The sequence below is a fragment of the Pongo abelii genome, chromosome 6 (assembly GCF_028885655.2).
Source record: "Pongo abelii isolate AG06213 chromosome 6, NHGRI_mPonAbe1-v2.0_pri, whole genome shotgun sequence".
In the NCBI taxonomy this organism is placed as follows: Eukaryota; Metazoa; Chordata; class Mammalia; order Primates; family Hominidae; genus Pongo; species Pongo abelii.
Genome location: NC_071991.2, coordinates 104,614,981 through 104,636,844, shown reverse-complemented (window position 1 = coordinate 104,636,844; position 21,864 = coordinate 104,614,981). Strand labels below are relative to the sequence as shown.

General features: G+C 40.4%; 1 protein-coding gene and 1 pseudogene across 19 annotated transcripts in view; both read right to left on the bottom strand.

Annotated features, from left to right (window-relative positions):
- Nucleotides 1-3,820: 3,820 nt before the first annotated feature.
- LOC100456135 (WW domain binding protein 1-like) lies at nucleotides 3,821-5,693 on the bottom strand (annotated as a pseudogene).
- Nucleotides 3,821-21,864, bottom strand: part of BCAP29 (B cell receptor associated protein 29) — a 49,582-nt gene continuing 31,538 nt past the window's right edge. For 4 of the 19 annotated variants that reach the window (XM_054558921.1, XM_054558919.1, XM_054558923.2 and 1 more), the window contains exons 7-8: nucleotides 20,065-20,165; nucleotides 3,821-4,640 (exon numbers count right to left, since the gene is read on the bottom strand). In XM_054558921.1, coding sequence (XP_054414896.1) covers nucleotides 4,596-4,640; nucleotides 20,065-20,165 — 146 coding nt within the window. In that variant the 3' untranslated portion in view covers nucleotides 3,821-4,595. 19 annotated transcript variants of the gene reach the window in all.

Below are 21,864 nucleotides of genomic sequence, written 5' to 3'. Positions count from 1 at the left end.
TTAATTATTTGGTGGTTTAAATTGACTTGGTTCTTGGATTTCCTCAGGAGGAAAACGAGTTCAATTTTTCATCAGTTTTACCAAGTCCATACCACCTGTTACCTGTTTTGTAGCTTTCAAAAAGTTGGTGCTATTTCTTCTCATGTTCACTGTATCCTTACAGGTTTATGCTTAAAAAACAAAAACAAAAACAAAACAAAACAAAACAAAAAAACCCTTTACCATACCATAGTTTCAGTGCAGTTTAGGAGAGAGTGAAAGTGTGTGTTCAATTAGCCATCTTTTTGCAATTCTCCTTTTTTTATGGTATATTTTATAGTGTTTAGAGATTTTTTTGCAGCTGCCTTCTTTTGGAAAAACCAAAGGCAGCAGACTCTCAGCATGCTGAACTGGGGCTACTTGCTCCATTTCAATTCTTAAATTTAGAACTATGCCTCTGCTTCCCTCACAGACAGTCCAATTAAAAATAAAAACTCTCCAAATCAAGAATCAAGAAACAGTTATGGGACTCTGATTGCAGAAAGCATTTTCAAAAGCATTTAGCATTCAAATAACTTACCCACTGAGATAGACAGAACAATGGTCTCCCAAGGATGTTCACATTCTAATCCCTAGAATCTGTATGTCAAATTACATGTCAAAGGGGAATCAAAGTAGCAGATGGAATTAAGGTAGCTAATCAGCTGACTTTAAAATAGGGAGATTATCCTGGGTCATCTGCTTGGCCTAATGTAGTCACAAGGATCCTTAATTGTGGACGAGGGAGACAGAAGAGTTATTGTCAAAGTGATACGATGTCAGAAAGACTTGACCATCTCTTCCTGGCTTTGAAGATGGAAGGGGAACATGAGCCAAAGTATGTGGGTAGCCTCTAGATACTGGAGCAGGAAAGGACACAGATTCTCCCCTAGAAGCTCCTGAAGGGAACCAGCTCTGCTAACAGCTTTTTTTGGGGGGGAGAGGGGGATCAATTTTTATTTGGGCTCCTCACAGTGGTTACAGTCACTCTTCAGAACAATCTCAGCACAGGAAATGCATCACCAAGACTGCCTAGAAAAGTCTGACCAGTAGCACCCTACTGCTTAAAATACACATATTCACAATAACTGACAAATGATAATGTGCCTCACACAGGAATGTGTTCGCATTTGCAAATCTCTCAACTGGCTGTAGCATCAAACCCTCCACCAACCCCTTCCATCTCATTCACCTGGAAAACCAGTCTCAATCACATCTCCCGGCCCCGGAACCAATTCCTTATTAAATCTCTCCCTGAGCGGGGTAGCCTCCTGTAGCGGGGGCCAGACTGCGACTTGAGAATCAAGCCCAGCTCCACAGGTTGCATTTCCATCTTCTTGTGCCTTTAGGGTAGGACACTGCAATGAATCCCACAGTTAGCACTCCACCACTTCGCCACACTAACTGGGGAAAGGAACTTGAGAGAGTCAGAATTCATCCATTTGATCTGTTCACTGAAAAAGGATTCATTTTGGTAGAACTTGTTTGCCTTTGAGACACTTCAGTGAGTTATTTGGGATTCTTTAAAAAGGTGGAAGGAAAGGCGTCTGAGGGCTATGACACAATCCAGCCACCTTTGGCCACATGCCAGCTTGCTTGTGCCCACTGGACTCGGCAGAGGGAGGCAGGCCCTGCAGTACCCCCAGTGCCCTCAAAGCCTCCTCCTGGCAATTCTGGGCAGGGCCGAGGTCTGGGCCACAGCTAGTCCAAGACTGTCTTTGAAGATTCAATCAAGCTTCTGTCTGAAATTCCACCTTCTTCTGTCCCAGGTTGTTGTGGACACCCCTAGGGGCTGGTACAGAGGACCAGGCACAGCCGAGGGGGGCAGACAGGCTCAGAGCACATTTCCATTTACAGGGAACAGAACACAGGCTCCCATGTGTCTCCAGAGCAATGTGCAAGTTGCAGTGGTGAGTAGAGTAAAACCTCTATGTTGAGCACAGTTATCTCTGGCAAACACAGGGGCCTGCAGTCAGTCCACAATGCTGTGGAATACACTTGAGTACATAGTCAGACATTTGCCCCGTAAACAGTAAATGCGTAACATCAGTTACTTAGAGAGGGCCATTTGTGCTCCAGACATGTGGTTTGCATGAGGAGAATGGCTGTCACTCAAAGTATCTTCCCGGGGAAACAGGGCTCGGGCTCACACACAATGGACAGGCACACAGGGTTCACCCAAAAAGTTACGGTGTACAGACTTCACTCTGTTCAACATGGATTTTGGTTTTGTGGAATCCAAATGCACTAATTTACCTTACAGCCTTGGATTTGTCTGTTTGGGGACATGTATTTTATGTACATATATATATATATATATATATATTTTTTTTTTCTTACCACAACGTCAATGCCTTGCCTGAATATCATTATTGTTCAAGGGTGGGGGAAAATCAGACTCTTCATATGAACAGCGCTGCACGAGGAATGTTCATTTCAGCTGTTTGCCGCCTCCATTCAGATTATTCCTATCACAGCTCAGCTGGTGACCCGAAGCTAAGCAACAGGCACAAGGATCCTGCGGGTCTTCCAGATGGCTGTGTTCACCTCCTATCTGAGAGACTCTTTACACAAAAAATGAGTTGTCCCACTCAAAAGGAGTGGGGACAGGGGCAAGGACAGGACATGAAAACCACAGATAACCAAGGTGTTTCTTCCAAGTGGTCAGTTTAAAACAGACAACGACCAGCCATCCATCCCCACAAAAAAACCAAAAGACAAACCACAAAAAAAAATTTATTCAGAATCAAAGACAAAATACTGTGTGAGAGCCAGGCTGGAGGGGCCCTTTCTCAGGGTCCATCCCTTCCTCAGTCTCCTATCTCTTTCCTCCTATGTGTGAGGAACAGTGAGACATAAGGACCTGAGGAGCATGTGCTCGGGATGGAGGCTGACGCCGGCCACCTGTGGGCACAGACCAAGGGTAGAGATGCAGAAAGCTGCACATCTATCCACCACCACGGCTTAGGGCCACCTGCTCACGGAGGTTTCAGAGACAGCCTCCACGTTAGCCTTCACACGAGACATCTCCTTCTGGCTCACCTGCAGCCAGGCTCTTTGAAGGCCAACTTGGGAAAGAACTACAAACGTCATTTTTCAGAAGAGAATTCTTGCCTGCTCACTGGTGAAGTTATTTTCAGTTGTCTTTTGTTGTCTGTTTTCAAAAGGAAAATAAAAAAAAGAAAAGGCAGTATAATCTTTCACACTGGAACCAGCCTGCAGCCAGCCAGAGGCCACTGGGAAAGGGCCTCTTAGTGATGCACACTGGGTGCATCCATCACCTGGAATTTGACAGATCAACAAGCCCCCTACCAACCTATCATACAACTGCCCATCAGCTCTCATCCTCCCACAGGATTAGCTCAATGCTGGCTCTGCAGACACTGGGAGCCACAGGTGACAAAGCCTGGGCCTCTTCAGGCTTCCTTCTTCACCCAGGGCTAAGATGGGTTGCCTCTCTGGGACTGAGACACAGTGACGTTCTCTTAAACTAAACTCATAGCACAAATCCACTTTGTCACCAACAATCATCTCAGGGCACAGTCCCAGCCTCCTTCCTTGAGGGCCTTTAAAACACATCTCTCTGACCCAAACAGGTAGGTGAGATAGGACTTTAAAGGGAGAATAAAGGGGATAGGGATGGGGTATGAGGAATGAGAAACAGAACCAACTTCTCAGCCCTCTACAACATTGTGCCTTTGTAGGGCAAGAGGCATCCACACCCCAAACTGTACCTGGAGATGGAGGAAAATGCAGGAGAGGAGAAAGAAAAAAAAAAAAGGGAATCAAGTGGCTGTACCAGTTTCTCTGAAAGTCATTTAATGCTTCTCTCATGGTTCTCCCCTACCCTGGTTGCTTTGCCAAGTTCTTGGGTCCTGGCAGAGCCTGATCTAGCTGCGGGAGCTGCTGCTCTGGGAGTTGGGAGAGTCCTGCTCGTTGACGGTGTTTAGCAGCACGCATGCAGGTAGCTGTGGCAGGTGCAGGTGCCCAGGCTGTCAAGCCTGCTCCTCGGAGGGCTGGAAGAGGCCTTCCTCCTCATCACCAGGAGGCTGCACATCGCAGCTGTCGCAGAAGTCCACAGGCCCATCCAGTGTGTCAGCGATGAGCACGTTGAACTCTTTAAGGCCATGATCATGGTGGCCCTGGCATACGCACTTCAATGCCCGAGTCACCAGTGAAGCGGTGATGTCTCCTGAGCATCTTCTCTTTGCTGTCTGTCGGTGGTGCGCTGCCATGTTCAGAACTGTCATCTTTCAGCAGCTCCTCCTTACATTCTGCATCCTTGTCCAGGAAGGCCCCTGGGTCCAGCTCTCCCAGGCTGGCTACAGAGCCACTGGGCTGCATCCCTAGGGCTTTGGTGGCTACTCGGTCACCTGGTAGGTCAGAGGGCTCAGGATCAGCGATGCTTGGGGGTCTTGTGATGCTTCTGCTGGGCTCAGACAAGGGATTCCCTTGGATCCCCTGGTGGGATTGGCGCCGGGGGACTGCCACCTGCCAGGCCGCACTGTGGAGGCAGGAGCTGCTGCTGCTGTGTAGCTGGAAGGCACTGTATGCTGGAGGAGGAGTTGGAGGCTGGCTCACCACTTCCTCATAAGGAGGTAGTTAAGTAGTTTAGTAAAAACCTGAAATAAAAAGGCAGCACTGAGTGATTGAAGGCTTCTCGGCAGGGGATCAGGTTGATTTCATGTTGCCCATGCTGGGCCTGAAGGCGGTGCTTGGCTTGGCGGTGGTGGCCAATGTAGCAGCAGCTAAGGATGATGATGATGGTCCACACCAGCCAGAGCCACCAGAGTTCCTAGCAGTAGTTGCAGCACTGATACTGTCCACAGCAGTGTCCTGTGTCACAGATGTAGCTTTGATTATTGGTATTCACTCAGGCTTCCTTATCCTGTGGGGGTTCAGCCCTCACTGACAGGGGGCTGGGCATCGCTGGGAGAAGCAGGAGTGCCACGCCACCTAGGAGCCTTCTCTCCATCCCCCTCCTGCTCCTGTCCCTCTGCCATGGCACTGCCACCTCCCTCCTCCCTCTCCTCCTCTACCCTCTTCTTCCTCGTTCCTGCTTTTTTCTGCCAATTTGACTTTAGCCCAGGAAGACTAATTTTGGACTTCTGACTGCTAGAATTATAAGATAATAAATTTGTGTTGTTTCGAGTCACTAAGTTCGTGGTAATATGTGAAAGCACCAATAGGAAATGAATACACTCACTATAAATTAAAAAAATAAAGTATGATTCATGTTACCTTAAAATCTGAGAACCCAGAAACAAATCCATGCATGTACAGTGAACTCATTTTCTGCAAACGTGCCAAGAACATCCATTGGAGAATGGGCACTCTCTTCAATAAATGGTGCTGGGAGAACTGGGTACCATATGCAGAAGAATGAAACTAGGTCCCTATCTCTTGCCATATACAAAAATGAAATAAAAATGGATTAAAGACTTAAATCTAAGGCTTCAAACTATGTAACTACTAGAAGAAAAAATTGGAGAAACTCTCCAGGACATTGGACTGGGCAAAGATTTCTTGAGTAATACCCCAAAAGCATAGGCTACCAAAGCAAAAATGGACAAATGAGATTACGTCAAGTTAAAAAGCTTCTGCACAGCAAAAGAAACAATCAGTAAGTGAAGAGACAACCCACAGAATGGGAGAAAATATTTGCAAACTATCCACCTGACAAGTGATTAATAGTATATATAAGGTGTTCAAACAACTCTATAGGAAAAAATCTAATAATCCAATTATAAAATAGGAAAAAGATTTGAATTGACATTTCTCAAAAGAAGACATACAAATGGCAAACAGGCGTATGAAAAGGTGTTCAATATCATTGATCATAAGAGAAATGCAAATCAAAGCTACAATGAGATATCATCTCACCCCAGTTAAAATGGCTTGTATCCAAAAGACAGGCAATAACTCTAGAGAGGGTGTAGAGAAAAGCAAACCCTTTGGACACTGTTGGTGGGAATGCAAATTAGTACAACCACTATGGAGAACAGTTTAGAGGTTCATCAAAAAACTAAAAATAGAGCTACCATATGATCCAGCAATCATACTGCTGGGTATATAACCCCCGAAAAGGGAAATCAGTGTATCAAAGAGATATCTACACTCCCATGTTTGTTGCAGCACTGTTCACAATAGCCAAGATTTGGACGCACCCTAAGCGTCCATTGGCAGATGAATGGATAAAGAAAATGTGGTGCATATACACAGTGGAGTACTATGCAGCCATAAAAAAGAATTAGATCCTGCCATTTGCAACAACATGGATGAAACTGGAGGTCATTATGTTAAGTGAAAATAAGCCAGGCACAGAAAAACAAACGTTACATGTTCTCACTTATTTGTGAGATGTAAAAACCAAAACAAGCACATAGGGATAGAGAGTAGAAGGATGGTTACTAGAGGCTGGGAAGGGTAGTAGGGGTTGGTACAGGGGAGGTAGAGATGATTAATGAGTACAAAAAAATAGAAATAATGAATAGAACCTAGTATTTGATAGCACAACAAGGTGACTATAGTAAAAATAATTTAATTGTATATTCTAAAATAACTAAGAGTATAATTGAATTATTTGTACAAAGGGTAAATGCTTGAGGGAATGGATATCCTATTTTACATGGTATGATTATTACACATTGCATGCCTGTTTCAAAACATCACATGTATCCCCATAAATATCTATACATACTATGTACCCACAAAAAATTAAAAACTAAAAAAAAAATTTAAAAAAAGAACTCCAAAAAATTTTTGAGGTTTTCAACAGATTGATTACATTAACTCTGCCCTCCCATTCCTTATCTAGAGGAAGATTTATATGGAAGTAATGATAGTGAAGCTTCAGGGCTTTTGATTACATTAACTCTGCCCTCCCGTTCCCTATCTAGAGGAAGATTTATATGGAAGTAATGATAGTGAAGCTTCAGGGCTTTTGGTACACCAGGTATCAAGAATACTGGAGTTGTAGAGTGTCCTAGGTAGAAAGGAGAAGCTAGGTTGCAGCCGGAATCCGGTGAATTGTCCCAAGAGATCTTAGGAGAAGGGTTTCTGAATCTCCAAACCTCCAGTTATTTATTGCAATTTCTGTTCTTATTCTGAATAAATTCATACCTAATTTTGTTTTGGTAATTTTGTATTGTTTTTCTTATAGAGAACTCCCCAAGTTGTATCTGCTCTAGGCCCCAAATATTGAGATCCACTCTGCCCTTGCCTTTTTCTTTTTTAATTATTTAATTTTTTTATTGAGATGGGGGTCTCACCCCTTTACCCAGGCTGGAGTGCAGTGGTGCAATCATGGCTCACTGCAGCCTCTGCCTCCCAAGCTCAAGCAATCCTCCCACCTCAGCCTCCTGAGTAGCTGGGACTACAGGTATGCACCACCACATCTGGCTAATTTTTGGTGGAAATGGGGCTTCACCATGTTGCCCACGCTGGTTTCGAACTCCTGAGCTTAAGTGATCCACCTGCCTTGGCCTCCCAAAGTGCTGGGATTACAGGCATGAGCCACTGCGCCTAGCTGCATTTTTCTTTTTTAAATAGACATAGGCCAGGCCTGGTGGCTCACATTGTAACTCCAGCACTTTGGGAGGCTGAGGTGGGAGGATCACTTGAGCCCAGGAGTTCGAGGCTAGCCTGGGCAACAAAGTGAGAACCCCCCCCATCTCTACAAAACATGAGCAAATTTAAAGAGGTTTGGTGGCACATGCCTGTAGTCTCAGCTACTCAGGAGGCTGATGTGGGAGGATCACTTGAGCCTGGGAGGCCAAGGCTGCAATGAGCCGTGATCGTGCCACTGCATTCCAGCCTAGGCAACAGAATGAGACCCCATTTCAAAAAAAAAAAAAAAGATGTAAAAACATCATAATATATATGCATATATACATATATATGTAATTATTTTAATCATTGAGAAAGGAAAAAAAAGTTGCAGTTAAGGTTCAAGTGACTAACAAAACACCTCAGACCCAGGCCCTTTCATAATATCAAATCTGCCAATGGGATTTGAAGTGAAATACATCCATGTCTGGATGTATTTTAAGAATGTTGGTCCAAATTGCATCTGATCCTGTCATAATCTTAAGACAACAGGACACACTCTGAAGATGGGGAATGGGAAGAGTCATCTGAAAAGAATCTGACACACTAGAATTGAACTGAATTCAATCCAGATAAGCAAACATTAGCTGCATGTCTGAGCAAATGGGGCTCTGTGCTTTCTCTGAGGTGGAAGAAGAGGGGTGGCAGGGGAATGACTGATCACAGTTAAGAATAGGCATCCTCTGGCCAGGCACGGTGGCTCACTCTTGTAATTCCAGCACTTTGGGAGGCTGAGGAGGGTGGGTCACCTGAGGTCAGGAGTTCAAGACCAGCCTGGCCAACATAGCAAAACGTGATGTCTACTAAAAATACAAAAATTAGCCAGGCATGGCGGCGGGTGCCTGTAATCCCAGCTACTTGGGAGGCTGAGGCAGCAGAATCACTTGAACCCGGGAGATGGAGGTTGCAGTGAGCCGAGATCGTGCCATTGTACTCCAGCCTGGGCAACAGGAGCAAAACTCTGTCTTAAAAAAAAAAAGGCATCCTTAACTATCTACCAGTTTCAACACTGTCCATTTTCATTCCAGAAAACTAGGGGGTCCACCTTTTGTTTCCCAATGTTTTCAATGATGTAAAATGCACTTACAAGTGGTTAATATGGTTAATACTACAATATGAATGTAGTTAACCTAACTATACACTTAAAAGTGGTTAATACTAGTAGTTAATACCAAAGAGGTTGTACTAACCAACCACTTTTAAATGTATAGTTCGGTGGTATTAACTACATTCATATTGTTGTGTAACCATCACCACCATCCATCTCCATACACTTTTTACTTTTAAGACATTTTAAAATTCCATTAGATTATTGTTTTTAGATGGGGAAATTCATGACTGGGCATCAGGCTTTGTATAATGTTCAGAATAGTTTACCATGAGAAACTGTTAAACGTTCTTAACATGTATCAACTCGTTTAGTCCCGTCAGCAAGACTTTAAGGTAGAGTCTAAATCAACTTAAAGATGAAGAAACTGAGATGCAGAATGGGTAATAAATAAAGCAGATGAGATTTGAACACAGGTAATCTACGCATGTAACCACTACATTCTATTGATTCCAGAGCATTTTCTGCCAATAAAGATTCTCATGAAATGTCACCAACAGGGGATAAGGTAAATACCTTGTCATAAGACGATGGGTCTCATCCACCTTTTCTGCTCTCACATACTGGATGGTTATGGCAGTCTCATTACTAACACTGTTGCCTGGGGCAGGAATTCTCACGGGTGGTAGTGGTAAACAGGGCATATGAGTCCTTGTGCTTTAAACAAACTGAACCCCCCAGGTGATGTGTATATGACCTATGAGAAGTTTGTTGTAGGATTCTGTTGCAGAAGAATATTTATTGATGTAGTGGGAACGAAAGCAGGTCACAAAACAGTATGCATAAAAATAGGTGTGATCTTATTTTTGTAAATATTTGTGTGTATATATATATGAAAATTAGACAAACAGCTATTTTTTCTTTCATTTCTACATTTACTATGTATCAATTTTGTTTGAAGAGGAAAAAAAAACAACAAACTTAAAAAAATAAAGTTTCAGCAAGTAAACCTCTATGGAGGGTTATTCCAGGAAGCCCTTGGCTGAGAAGCGGTGGTCTAAGAGTCTTTTGTGCTCCAGGAAATTGACAGCCCTTGGGAGAGACCAAAATTCTTTACCATGGGTGGTGCTTCAGGGAGAACAACGATTTCTGAAGGAAACAGACTTCAGAGAAGCCTGGGTTACCAGGAAGACGCCTAGTTTAGGGGGCAGAGCCAACACTTCAAACACATTCTTTCCTCAAATTTAGGAAAAGAGCTGATCTCCAAGAAAAAGTTGGAAACTTTTTCCTAACTTGTTTACACACCTTGTTTACACATCAAGCTCTTATATGCTATCTTTGTATATATAATGTACCTGAAATGATCTTGAGGTGTTTGTTCTTGTTGTGGTGTACACCATAATAAAGACAAAGAGGGAGAAGAGATTTGTAAACTTTTATAATGTGAAATGCACAGCTATTGTGGGGGTGCGATGCATGATTCTGATTAACTAATAATGGTTAAGTCAAATACAAAAAGTTGAGCATGCAGAGACAGTAGAGGAAGTAATTTTTAATTAAGATCTCAACATAAAAGGCAAAGATACAAAGGTTTTGTGCTGCATAGGACAAACATATTTATGGCTTTTTATTATGTCTAGGACGTTGAGACAATGCATTGCAGTTATCTGGTGTCATTCACAGCAATTCAGGACAGGTGTGGTGCTTATGGCGTCAGGGACACAGCTCCTTCTTGTTGCTCCACTTTGCATGGCCTCAACCTCATGATCTAAAATAGCAGCATATATGTTTCAAGCAGCAGGACAGAGGAAGAAAAAAAAGAAACTGGCCCCACATGGACAGTCCTACCTATTTCCACTTACATACAAGGAGATGGAAAATGTTATCTTTATGCTTGACAGCTGTTTATAAAAAAAATACAAAACTGGAGCATGTATTAACACAGGTGAATGAAAGAATGAATACTGGGGGACAACCAGTACCCTCTGCCACAAGCATCTACTGCAGGATGTCTCCACCTTGGCAACACTGACATTCTGAGTGAGATCATTCTTTGTTCCAGTCCTGTGCATTGTGGAATGGGTTTAACAGCTTCCCTGGCTTCTATCCACTAGGAGCATTCCCCTGGTTATGACAACCAGAAATGTCTCTAGGTATTGCTAAATGTTCCCCTCAGGATGACCTCTCCACTTCCTGTTGAGAACCACTGATTTACTGTGTGCAGGAACTGTGTTAATCACTGAGGAGACAAACCATAAATGAGATCATTTCAGATGGTAATAAGTGCTATGATGAAAATAAAATAGGGTAAGAAGGCAGACAGGTCTGGGATGCAACATTTATTACACATGCAAACGTACTGACAGGGGAAAGAATTTGGCTTGTTCCAAGAATAATCAGAATGCAGGTATGTCAGGATCTATATCCCAGGGAAAGAACAACAAAAAGAAACAGGTATGATTGGCAGAGCAGGTGGACTGAGTTGAGGCTGGAGAGTAGATGGCAGCCTGGTGAGGTCTTGGTGGTTTGATCTTAACTGCAGTTGGAAAGAATTGGAAGACAAGCAGGGAATGACAGTTGGAAAGAATTGGAAGACAAGCAGGGAATGACATGCTTAGTGTTTTTTTGTTTTTTTTTTTTTTAAACCAGGTGGCTGCTGAGAGCATGTATATGAGAGAAGCACTAGAGAAGATACAGGGAGATGAGGAGGTCGTCATAGTCCATGTGAGAGATGATGATGGCTTGCAGTTAGGCAGAGGCAATGGCAATGGCAATGGCAAAGGCAAAATACAATTGAAGGAGAAAAGTAACTAAGATAGGAGATGGCTAAGGCTATCTTTGACTTATCCAAATGGCTAATGGGGAAGATGGAGCGGTGTTAGAGTAATTGTTTTCCACACCCCTTGAAATTCAGTTCAGGCCATTACAGATCTGTCCTGTATGCTCCTGTATTAATTTACTATGGCAGCAGTAACAAATAATCACAAACTTGATGGCTTGAAACAATAAATTTATTCCCATAGTTCTGGAGGCCAGGAAGTCCAATATCAGTTTTATTGGTATCTGCAGGGCCATGCTCCTGCTGGAAGAGGCTCTGGGGAAGAATCTGTTCTGTGCCTCCTCCAGCTTCTGGTGGCTGTCAGCATTCCTTTGCTGCGGCTCCATCACTCCAATCTCTGCCTCTGTGATCACTGTGCTTTCTCCTCTGCTGTGTGGTAATATCTCCCTTTGCTTCTATGTAAGCATAGATGTAGCTGCATTTAGGGCACACCCAGGTTACCCAGGATAATCTCTCCATCTCAAGACTTTAACTTAATCACATCTTTTGCTATAAAAGAGAACATTTCCAGGTTCCAGGGATTTGTATAGGGATATCTTTTGGGAGGTCATAATTAAGCCTACCACAGTTCCTAAAGTGTTTGAAATCATTTCTGGTGCAAGTAATAAAGTTGTGTTTGTGTAGAGATCAAAGTGGAAAGAAACACTGTGAAAGTAATTTTAAAAATGCTGTTCAGTAAAGAAATGTTAGAAAAAGAAAAAGAATTTCATAAGTGGATTTCCAAGATTACTAAGAAAGGGATGAAAAAACACAGGAGGGTTCCATGGACTCTAGACATATCATCCTAGACATTAAAGTCAATGCTTAAAAGCACGGTCATATTCACACATTGTATAGTGGGCACTCAAATGCACAATAGCCTGTCATGTTAGTAGGGCTGGGCATAAGCTGGTGGTGGTGCACAGATGGGAGGGATAGCGAGAAGGCAGTGGACACTGGAATGGGAATGCAGAACTGAACCAGCCCACAGAGGTAGGGCAAGGCAACAGGTTCAGGTACATCCAAGTAGCTGTGGCTAGCAGGTCCGATGAGGAAGCAGGAGTGACACTGCAGGAAAGCAGAGACCATTAACAACTCCCAGAATGGGTAATATTTAGAGATTCAGGCAGGCTGCTGGCATCAGGCTAATATCTCAGAAAGTAGTTAAACTTTAGGCTCCTGATTGGGGTTCCAGGCAGGACTCTGTCACTGAAAGGGAATCCTAGTTCTCAGCATACTAGGATAAATAGCCAAGAGAGGAACTTACGCCCTAAAGAACAAGGCATGAATCTAATTAGCAGCACTGGGGTCCAAGATAGAGCTGGACAAACAACAAGGATAACTCATCCCAAATTCTGGAGTGCTTATCCAGAACTTGCTAAGTGCTACTTCCTAAAGACCAGAACCTCCAGGCAGATTTGCAAGTAGGGGGAAAGTCTAATAAAAGTTTATGTAATTCTGATGGAAAAAGACAAGAATAACATTCCTGTGTTTGAATTTGTAATACAGCCTAAGACATGAAGAAGTCATTATTGACAATGGGAAGGAAAGTAATTTAATATGCAACATAACTCAATCCATGAAATAAATATTTACTTATATAATACAATTTGCTAAACACTGCCATTATTAAGGAGAGTACTAGGAAAAACTAACAAACATAGCATGTGAAACAGCCGGGCACGGTGGTAAAGGGCACAGACTCTGGAGCCACAGTTGACTAACACACTGCAATATTTTATGTTTAGCAAATTATAGCTGGTCTGTGTATAAACAGAAGAGCGATATCTGGGGGATCAGGATACCTAAATTCTAGAATTACATCCTGGCCCTGAATCTAACTATCAATGTTGCCTTGGAAAAACTGCTCAAACTTTTGAGGTCTAAAGTTTCAGACCTGTAAACTTGAGAGGGTTGAGGTCCAAGGTCCCTTAAATGTAAACTTTAAAATGCTTTTTTTGGAATCTTTCAAATCTTCAAGCTCTTCAAAGTGCACCCAGCCTTTCTCCTTACTATACAGTCTGAACAACTTTAAGAATCACTGTATTTTCTTAGTTTATATAGTAATCCTGATCTAAATTTTATTATTCCCATTTTGGAGACAAGGAAATAGAGGTCTAGGCTAGCATGGCTAAATAAGCGATAAAGCTGGGATTAGATTTTAACTCTGCCCATTTTAAAGCTGTGCATTTTCTATTTTTCTGTAAGTTATTCTGACATTAGACTTAATTTTCACATAGTAGGCTAGGATTCCAAGCACTCAGTATCTATATATCTACCCAGATAGCTCTTACTTTGATATTTCTAAGTCTATACTTTGAGCGAACATTTGCTCCATTCTCTCTTATTTCAGCACTCCCTTTTCTTGTTATTTATGGTGTTGTCAGCCCATATGGTCTAACTCCCATTCCTTACTCCTGTTGAATGTCTCCTACATGTCTGTTTTTTAGCAGTAACTCCTGACTTTCATCTGAAATAAAATTTTTATGTACTTGCTCATTTCAACCACTTTATGATGAAAACAATTAGCTAGGTGTGAAGTTGGTGCTAAAATTATAATAAACAGAGGACGAAACAAAGACAAGAGAAATAAAAACTCCAGGATTTTCCTTTTTTTATATTTAGGTTTTTATGAGACAAGGAAGATGATTTCATGTCTAAACACTGGAACAACTGAAATCATATTAATATTATAATCACTGCCATCTTCTCAAGTACTTCTAAATAGTACTTAATATTTAGCTTTCAGAATATAGAAACATTGTAGAAAGACTGTGTGATACCAGTGTATGTATTTTTGAGGTAATATTTATATAATTAGTTATTCTCACAACCAAGGGAAATAAATACTGCTTTTTGGATAAGTTCTACGTTAACTTTTCAAGAATTCTACACTGTTGTAAAATAAATTCAGTTCAGTGGTATAGCAGTTATACAAATATATGTAAGCTCTATTACTAGATTAACTTGAAACAGTAGAGTGGTTACTAATTATGTGTTATTAATAAAAATATTAACAAAAAACAGACCAAAATGTGCAGGGGCACAGTAACAAAAATATAATTATCAATATAGCTATCTTATTAGAGTAAACTATAGTATCATCAGGCTTAAAAAAAACTAAGGTCATTGTTTTTTCCGACTCTTCCTTACAAATACAGTGGATAACTCTGATCAGTTATCCTTATTTACATTCCCTGTGTACAAATTTGCTGATATTGAACACTATTTTTAAACACATCATCATCTGATTAAATAGGTTATTATTACTGAAAACTTATCAAAGCTTTCAAGGCTATTAATGGTTTCATGCAACTTAAAACTTCTAATTTTGGAAGTAACCGGTTAATGAATTTTTTCCTTTTATTGGTAAACAGCCACCATATACCAGTGACATTATCAATATGTAAATATGGTATTTAACATGCTTATATTTTTCTTAAGAGCTGGAATACAGCTTTTGCAATATATCTGAAACATCATCAAATATTTTGATAATGCCATTACAATACAACCTATGTGTGGCATTAAAAAAAATTACAAACCAGTCATAGCGCATTTTTCTGAACTTAAATTTTCTAGAGGCTAACGTAACAAAATTAACATTTTGACACAGTATATTGCAAACGTCTTTTATAAAGTTTACAGTCTTTTCTTGTTGCCTCTTTCTAAACGATCCTGTAAGGAAAAAAATATGATTTATGTAGTACAGCAAAGAGAAACAGATTCATAGACATGACAAGGACTTTTAAAAAACATTCTCTCTTCTATGTATACTTATGAGAATAATTAAATGTGAGAAAAAGGATTGAGAAAGTCTAAAATTTTAAAAACTATAAAATTTGTGGTTTTTACTTAGGAAAAAGAACACTCTTGGTAAGTTAATTTTTCCCCTTGCCTTAATCTATTTTGCTTTTGTTTCACAGGTTACACTAGGAAAACATGATTTCTAAAATTCCCCCACAGTTAACCCAATTAAGGTTTTTGGCAAACGAAAGAAGGAAGGGACAAAAACCTCAGCTAGGGTGGCTTTGGTTTTGTCCTTCAGATATTTGCCAAGAGAACTGACTTCTCAAATTATACTTGGCTGATCATGTTATAAAGATGACTATATTACATCATTTAAAACTGAATGAAAATGGAATAGAAATTAATCTTAAGAGATCACTTGTGCTAAGAAAGTAAATGTCTACATCAAGAAAAATATATAAAATGGGGTTGCAGAGTGTTATTGCTTGTATAAAGAAGTTCGTTAAGCTCTTGTTCAGGCTGAACATTACTGCTTCCATAGCAACTTTAATAACGTTAACTTTTGCAATCAAATAAGAAGACAAGAGTAGAGGAGGTAAATTACTTTCACATGTTTACATATGTGGCCCCTTTTGATAAAAAACAAAGCTTTAATGAAAGCTATTATGGACAAGTCCCTTAAGTGATGGCTGATTTTCCAAAATGAAATTTAAAAACTGGCAGGTGCTGATGGGTTTGCGCAGCCAATAATCTCTAGTTAGTTCTGTTTTTCTTTTTTTAAGAAGAGAGGCAGGGCAAATAAGGAAAGGACTACACGTTTTGAAGGGACTGTTTTCTAATATTTATTTAGTGCCTATAACAGGGAGGGGACCAGATGGGGAAATCCAAAAGGATTTAAAAGATGCAAATTGGGATCTATTTACGGTAAAGAAATCAGCGTTTCCCTGTTTAACCTTTGTCTCCTTAATATTTTAATGATCTTTTGTTTTATGATTGTTCCAATGAAAGTATGTCAACTATGTAAAATTCAGAAAGCTAGTTCCAAAGAACCTTAGGATATAATTCAATATCTAAGATTAGTTTGACAACAGAAGTAAATTCATGAGGACAATTTGATAGAGCTTTTTACCATAGAGGGTCTATAACTATCTTTTGCTCCTCAAGCAGGGCTCAGATGAACATTAAAGCACAAGAGTTAAAGAAAAGGGTTCTCGGCTGGGCATGGTGGCTCGAGCCTATAATCCCAGCAGTCTGGAACGCCCAGGTGGGCGGATCGCTTGAGGTCAGGAGTTTGAGACCAGCCTGGCCAACATGGTGAAACCCTGTCTCTACTAAAAATACCCAACTTAACTGCGCATGGTGGCATATGCTTGTAGTCCCAGTGACTCAGAAGGCTGAGGCACAAGAATCGATTGAATTGGGGAGGTGGAGGTTGCAGTGAGCTGAGATTGTGCCACTGAACTCCAGTCTTGGTGACAGAGTGAGACATTGTCTCAAAAAACAAACAAACAAACAAACAAAATGGGGCTCTTAATGATATCTAAATCTGAGAATCTTATACAGGGTCTCATATTGGACAATGGTTGGGGGTGGGTAGGTGAAGGAAAAAAAATGTAACCAATCAGGACATAATAAATAGCATTCTTGATTATAAATATATAAAGTGCTTTCTTATACAGGATCTGATTTAATTTTCTTAAGGTATTACAACCTTTATTTAAGTAGTAAAGTACCTGAGGAGCACAGATGTCAAATGATTCACCTGTGGGTTACAGAAGTGGTAAACTATGGAGCTGAGATTTTGCTTTCCTTGAAACAGAGATATTATGGGAAACTGGTTTTATAGGTGATGAAAAAGTACACACACCAAACAGGGTGGTAAGGAACCTCTGGGATTATCAATAGCAGAAAAGCCACCACTACTTCTTGGGCTGGAAGGATGAGGGTTATGGAGCCCAGGTGTGAAGGCCAGTATGTAGAAGCTGCCCAGTGGGACCTGGAGGGAAGGAACTGGAGCCATAAAGGAGAAGGCCTCTACAGCAGAAAGAGTAGAAGAAATCCCTGGCTTTCCCCTTCCTCCTGCCTTCAGTCTTCTAGTGCCTGCCACTGGCTAAACCTTCCCAGACTGAGTCAGACAGCAAGGGAACCTTGGAAAAGGACCTCCCAGAGATACAGAGTAAAGCAGTGGTGAGAGGAGAATGGATCCAAGAACACAATCCAATGACCAGCAAAGGCCAAAGAACATAGTGGTTAATGACGGAGGTTCTGGAGAAAGATTCTCTGACTTTGAATGCTATCACTTACTAGTTACTTTGGATAAATTATATAACATCTCTGGGTCTCAATTTCCTCATTCACAAAATAGGGATATTAAAATAGTTGCAATTATTGAGCTGTCGTGGAGAGTAAACAAAACAACATATACGAAGCCCTTAGCCAAGTGCTTAGTCCAGAGCATACTCTCAACAAATGTCATCTATTAAATATTTCAAAAACTGATTACAAGCAGAAATTAGATCAAATCCTAAAGTGCTATCAAACAAGGCCCTACTCTTGGCATGGTGTCTGGCATAATCTGGGATGGGGTCTTTTCCACAGAAACAGGTGTAACAACTATTTTCTTGGGAAGGAATCACTTTTTTTTTTTTTTTTGAGATGGAGTCCCGCTCTGTCACCCAGGCTAGAGTTCAAAAGCGCGATCTTGGCTCACTGCAACCTCTGCCTCCCAGGTTCAAGTGATTCTCCTGCCTCAGCCTCCCGAGTAGCTGGGATTACAGGCACTCGCCACCATGCCCAGCTAATTTTTTGTATTTTTAGTAGAGACAGGGTTTCATCGTGTTAGCCAGGATGGTCTTGATCTCCTGACCTCGTGATCCGCCCGCCTCGGCCTTCCAAAGGGCTGGGATTAAAGAAAGGCGTGAGCCACCATGCTCAGCCAGGAATCAATCTTAAAAGCTTTCTACTTCCTTTACCAAGAATGCAGCAGCTCCAGGCTGACTGTGGCTTTTTTGTGGGGAGATCGGTTGAGGAAATCTCATTGTTATATACATTCTTCAGAATTAAGAGAACCAGTGGCTGTTACCACAATGGAGACATTCAACAATGGAGACATTCAACAATGGAGACATTCAACAATGGACACTGGCCATAAGAAATTGAAGGCATACTTCTGGTTTTCCTTTCTCCATTCAAAGATCTAAGCATGTCTGACATCATGGCAAAGTCCACTAATGTCGATACTCAACCTGGCTGAGTAAACCCTAATCTCACAAATAGGGGGAAAATGTTGTATTTCTAGGCAAGAGGTCTCTGAAGTGACTTCTTCACTTTCCAAGGTGGACGCTGAAAGATACCACGGAATAATTATCATGCCCCGATGAAGTCAGCAATTTTAGGGTCTCTATTTTCGAGATGGGGAAGGGGTGGTCTTGCTGACAATCTACCTATCTGCTTCCGGCCATGTGAACTGAGCCCTCAGTGTCCTGGGACTGGAGCATACAGGGTATTCACCCTTCTCTGGCTACCTTGTCTTTTGATATTGTCAAAGTAGGCTAGTTAAACCAAACATGCAAACCAACTGGGACTATCAGATTACAAACATGTGCTTTGGATTACTTAATCACTGGCTCTAAACCAACGCTAAAGTGGTTGGTTGAGAATAAGTCATTCTTTCAGCAAAATTCCTACAGAGGAAGTAATACAAATGATAATGATAATACCTATCATTTCTTGAGTGTTTACTATCAGCTATGCATAGTACTAAAAAACCTACACATTTTATTTAGTTCTCTTAACAATCCAGTGAGCCAGGCATCATTATTGTTTCAATTTTATAGATGAAAGAAGTGAGCCCCAAAGGGATGCTATAACCTGCCTAGGATAAAAAACCTAGCATGCAGCCAGGTATAGGTAGATATTCCAGGTAGGTCTGACTACAAAGTCTATGAGTATAGTGTCTGCTTGCCTTGTGCCAGGAACAGTGCTGAGCCTTGGAGATACCATGACCATTAAGATTCAGGGAAATGTGTACAGTGAAATAAAAAGCTATCATTTGTAAAAAGCCCTGACTGAAAGCCACAAAGGCTGCCAAATTTTGAAGACCAGCCCAAATAGTCTGTCTTGGGAGAAACTGGGAGGGAAGGCCAGGGCTGTCTCTGGAATGGTCTCTTCCCCAATTTATCAAAGTGTGTCTGGGAAATCAATTCAGGTAACTGGCTGGCAGCAGAAGGGAGAGAGGAAAGACAAGCCTAACAGGGATGAACGTTTCTTTTATTGAATTAGAGAGAAAGAGAAAGAAAACCTATGCCCCAGATCTGACTTTGTGGCTTTAACAGTGAAACATTTTTTTCCCATTTCCATCTTTCAAATCAACATTTGGAGGTAAATAATAAATTTGAATGCTAAAGTCTTGTCCTAATATGTCTAAAACACTGAGACAAGAGTAGTGTGATGTGGAACTTGAAATTCTGGCCTCATTTTGGCATGAATATGGCAAACATCCCAAAGAGCAAAACTCATCTTTTCTAGAACCAGTCTGTTTTCCAATGCTGCCATTTTTGTGGCTTAATTCTTTTGCTTAAAAATTCACCAAAACTGGAATGCTGTAAGTATGCACGTCAGCAATTCCTTAAAATTATCTTGTATTTTCCTGCAATGTCCTAGTCTTTACCCTCTAGGTAAAAATCTGGCTTCTTTAAATCGTTTAACAAAGCCAGGATTAAGTACATCATCTTGATTAGTTAAGGACAAATAACCCAAATAATTTACTTAGGTAATTACTATTTCAAAACATTTAGGCGCATAAAGTGCATGTCACACCCACCTGAAGTTCAGAGTGTTCTTTCAGGAGTTGATCATATTCTTTCGAAAGTCTCTCTGACTGCATCTTCATTTCCATCACATCATTTTGTGCCTTAGAAAGGGCTAGAAAATATCGAATAGTTTTATTTTTATTTCAAAATAATTTCAAATTTATAGAAAAGTTACAAGACTTAAATAGAGAACTCCTGTATAGTCTTTATTCAAATCCGCTGTTAACATTGTGCTACATTTGTTATCAGATTCTCTCTCTTCACACATACTATTATTTTCTTGACTCATTTGAGAATAAGGTGCAGGCATCGTGCCCCTCTACTCTTTAATACATTTCTGTGAATGTGCTTCCCAGAAACAAAATATTATCTAACATAACCATAGTATAGTTACCAAATTTAGGAAACTTAATATGAATACAATACTTTAAATCTAATTTATCATCCATATGCTAATTTTTGGAATTATCTTAATCATGTCCTTTTAGCATTTTCTCCACTGCTAGTCCAGGATACAGTGCTAGATCACATATTGCATTTAGTTATCATATCTCTTTAATTTCTTTTAATCTGCAATGATTCCCCACCATTATCACAGCCCTCTTCTCCCCATCTTTCATGACACTGACATTTTAAAGAATACAGGCCGCTTTTTAGATAGAATGTTCTTTACTTTGTTTTTCTCTGATGTTTCCTCATGAATAAATTCAGGTCATGCATCCACTTACATATGAATATAAGTGATATTAAATGCTTCTCAGGGCATCCAGAGGCCCATTACATCCAAAGTTTCCCTGTCCCTCACTGGTTTTTCCATTTTATACTTACAATTTTAACCTCTGTAACTAAAGCAGAAATATATAGGAAGACAATTTAGTCTATACAAACATCCTGCTCCTCAAGATAATGGCACACAAGAATTATATATTGACCTTTGCCTACCAAGGAGCTACAAGTCATATGTCAGCAGATTCATGGTCTTAGATAGAAGTAAAATAAATAAATAAATATATATATACACACACATATATAACAATACATTGTGAAGAAGGTGCTAACGAGCAAAATATGTAGAAGAGCAGTACAAAATGGGTTAGAAAAAATTAAAGTTGTCATACTTGAAACTTTTATCTCATACAGTGCTTTCAGAAATCATTTTTCCAAACTCTGAGAATCCTGAAGTAGCTCTATATCATATGTAGCCTTCAGAAGTTCTACATTTGGAGGTCTTTTAGGGTAGGAGTTTAAGGGAAAAAAGTAGAATTTATAAATTTAAAAGCTACTTTTCTGGCACAATGAAATAAAATTATAGGTTCCAGTTATAAACAATCTTTTCTCTTGAGAAGTCATCATATAGGCATTTTTATATAAATATATGAGCCATTATCAACTAAAGTGCTTTTTGTATCAGTACTTTCTAGATAGTATTGTCAAATGTTCTACACAATTCTACATCTGTGTTGTCAATATGGTAGCCACTACTTAAATGTGGCTATTGTGAACTTTAAATGTGGTTAGTTTAAGTGAGGACCTATATTTTCAATTTAAGTTCAATTAAATTTAAACAGCCACATGTAGCTAGTGGCTAGCCATATTGGGCAGTACAGCTCTGTAATTTCCTCCATGTTCCTTCTATAGCTGCATAATTCTAAATAAGGTATTAAAGACTGATTTTGAGAAATTTAACGTGATGTCACTTGCTAAAGGTATGAGTCAGGTATGGAAGACACTTTTGGGGATGGTTAGATTTCATTAGGACCACCTTCACAACATAAAGAGTTATATGTTAGTTTTCAATTTGGGTTCTACAA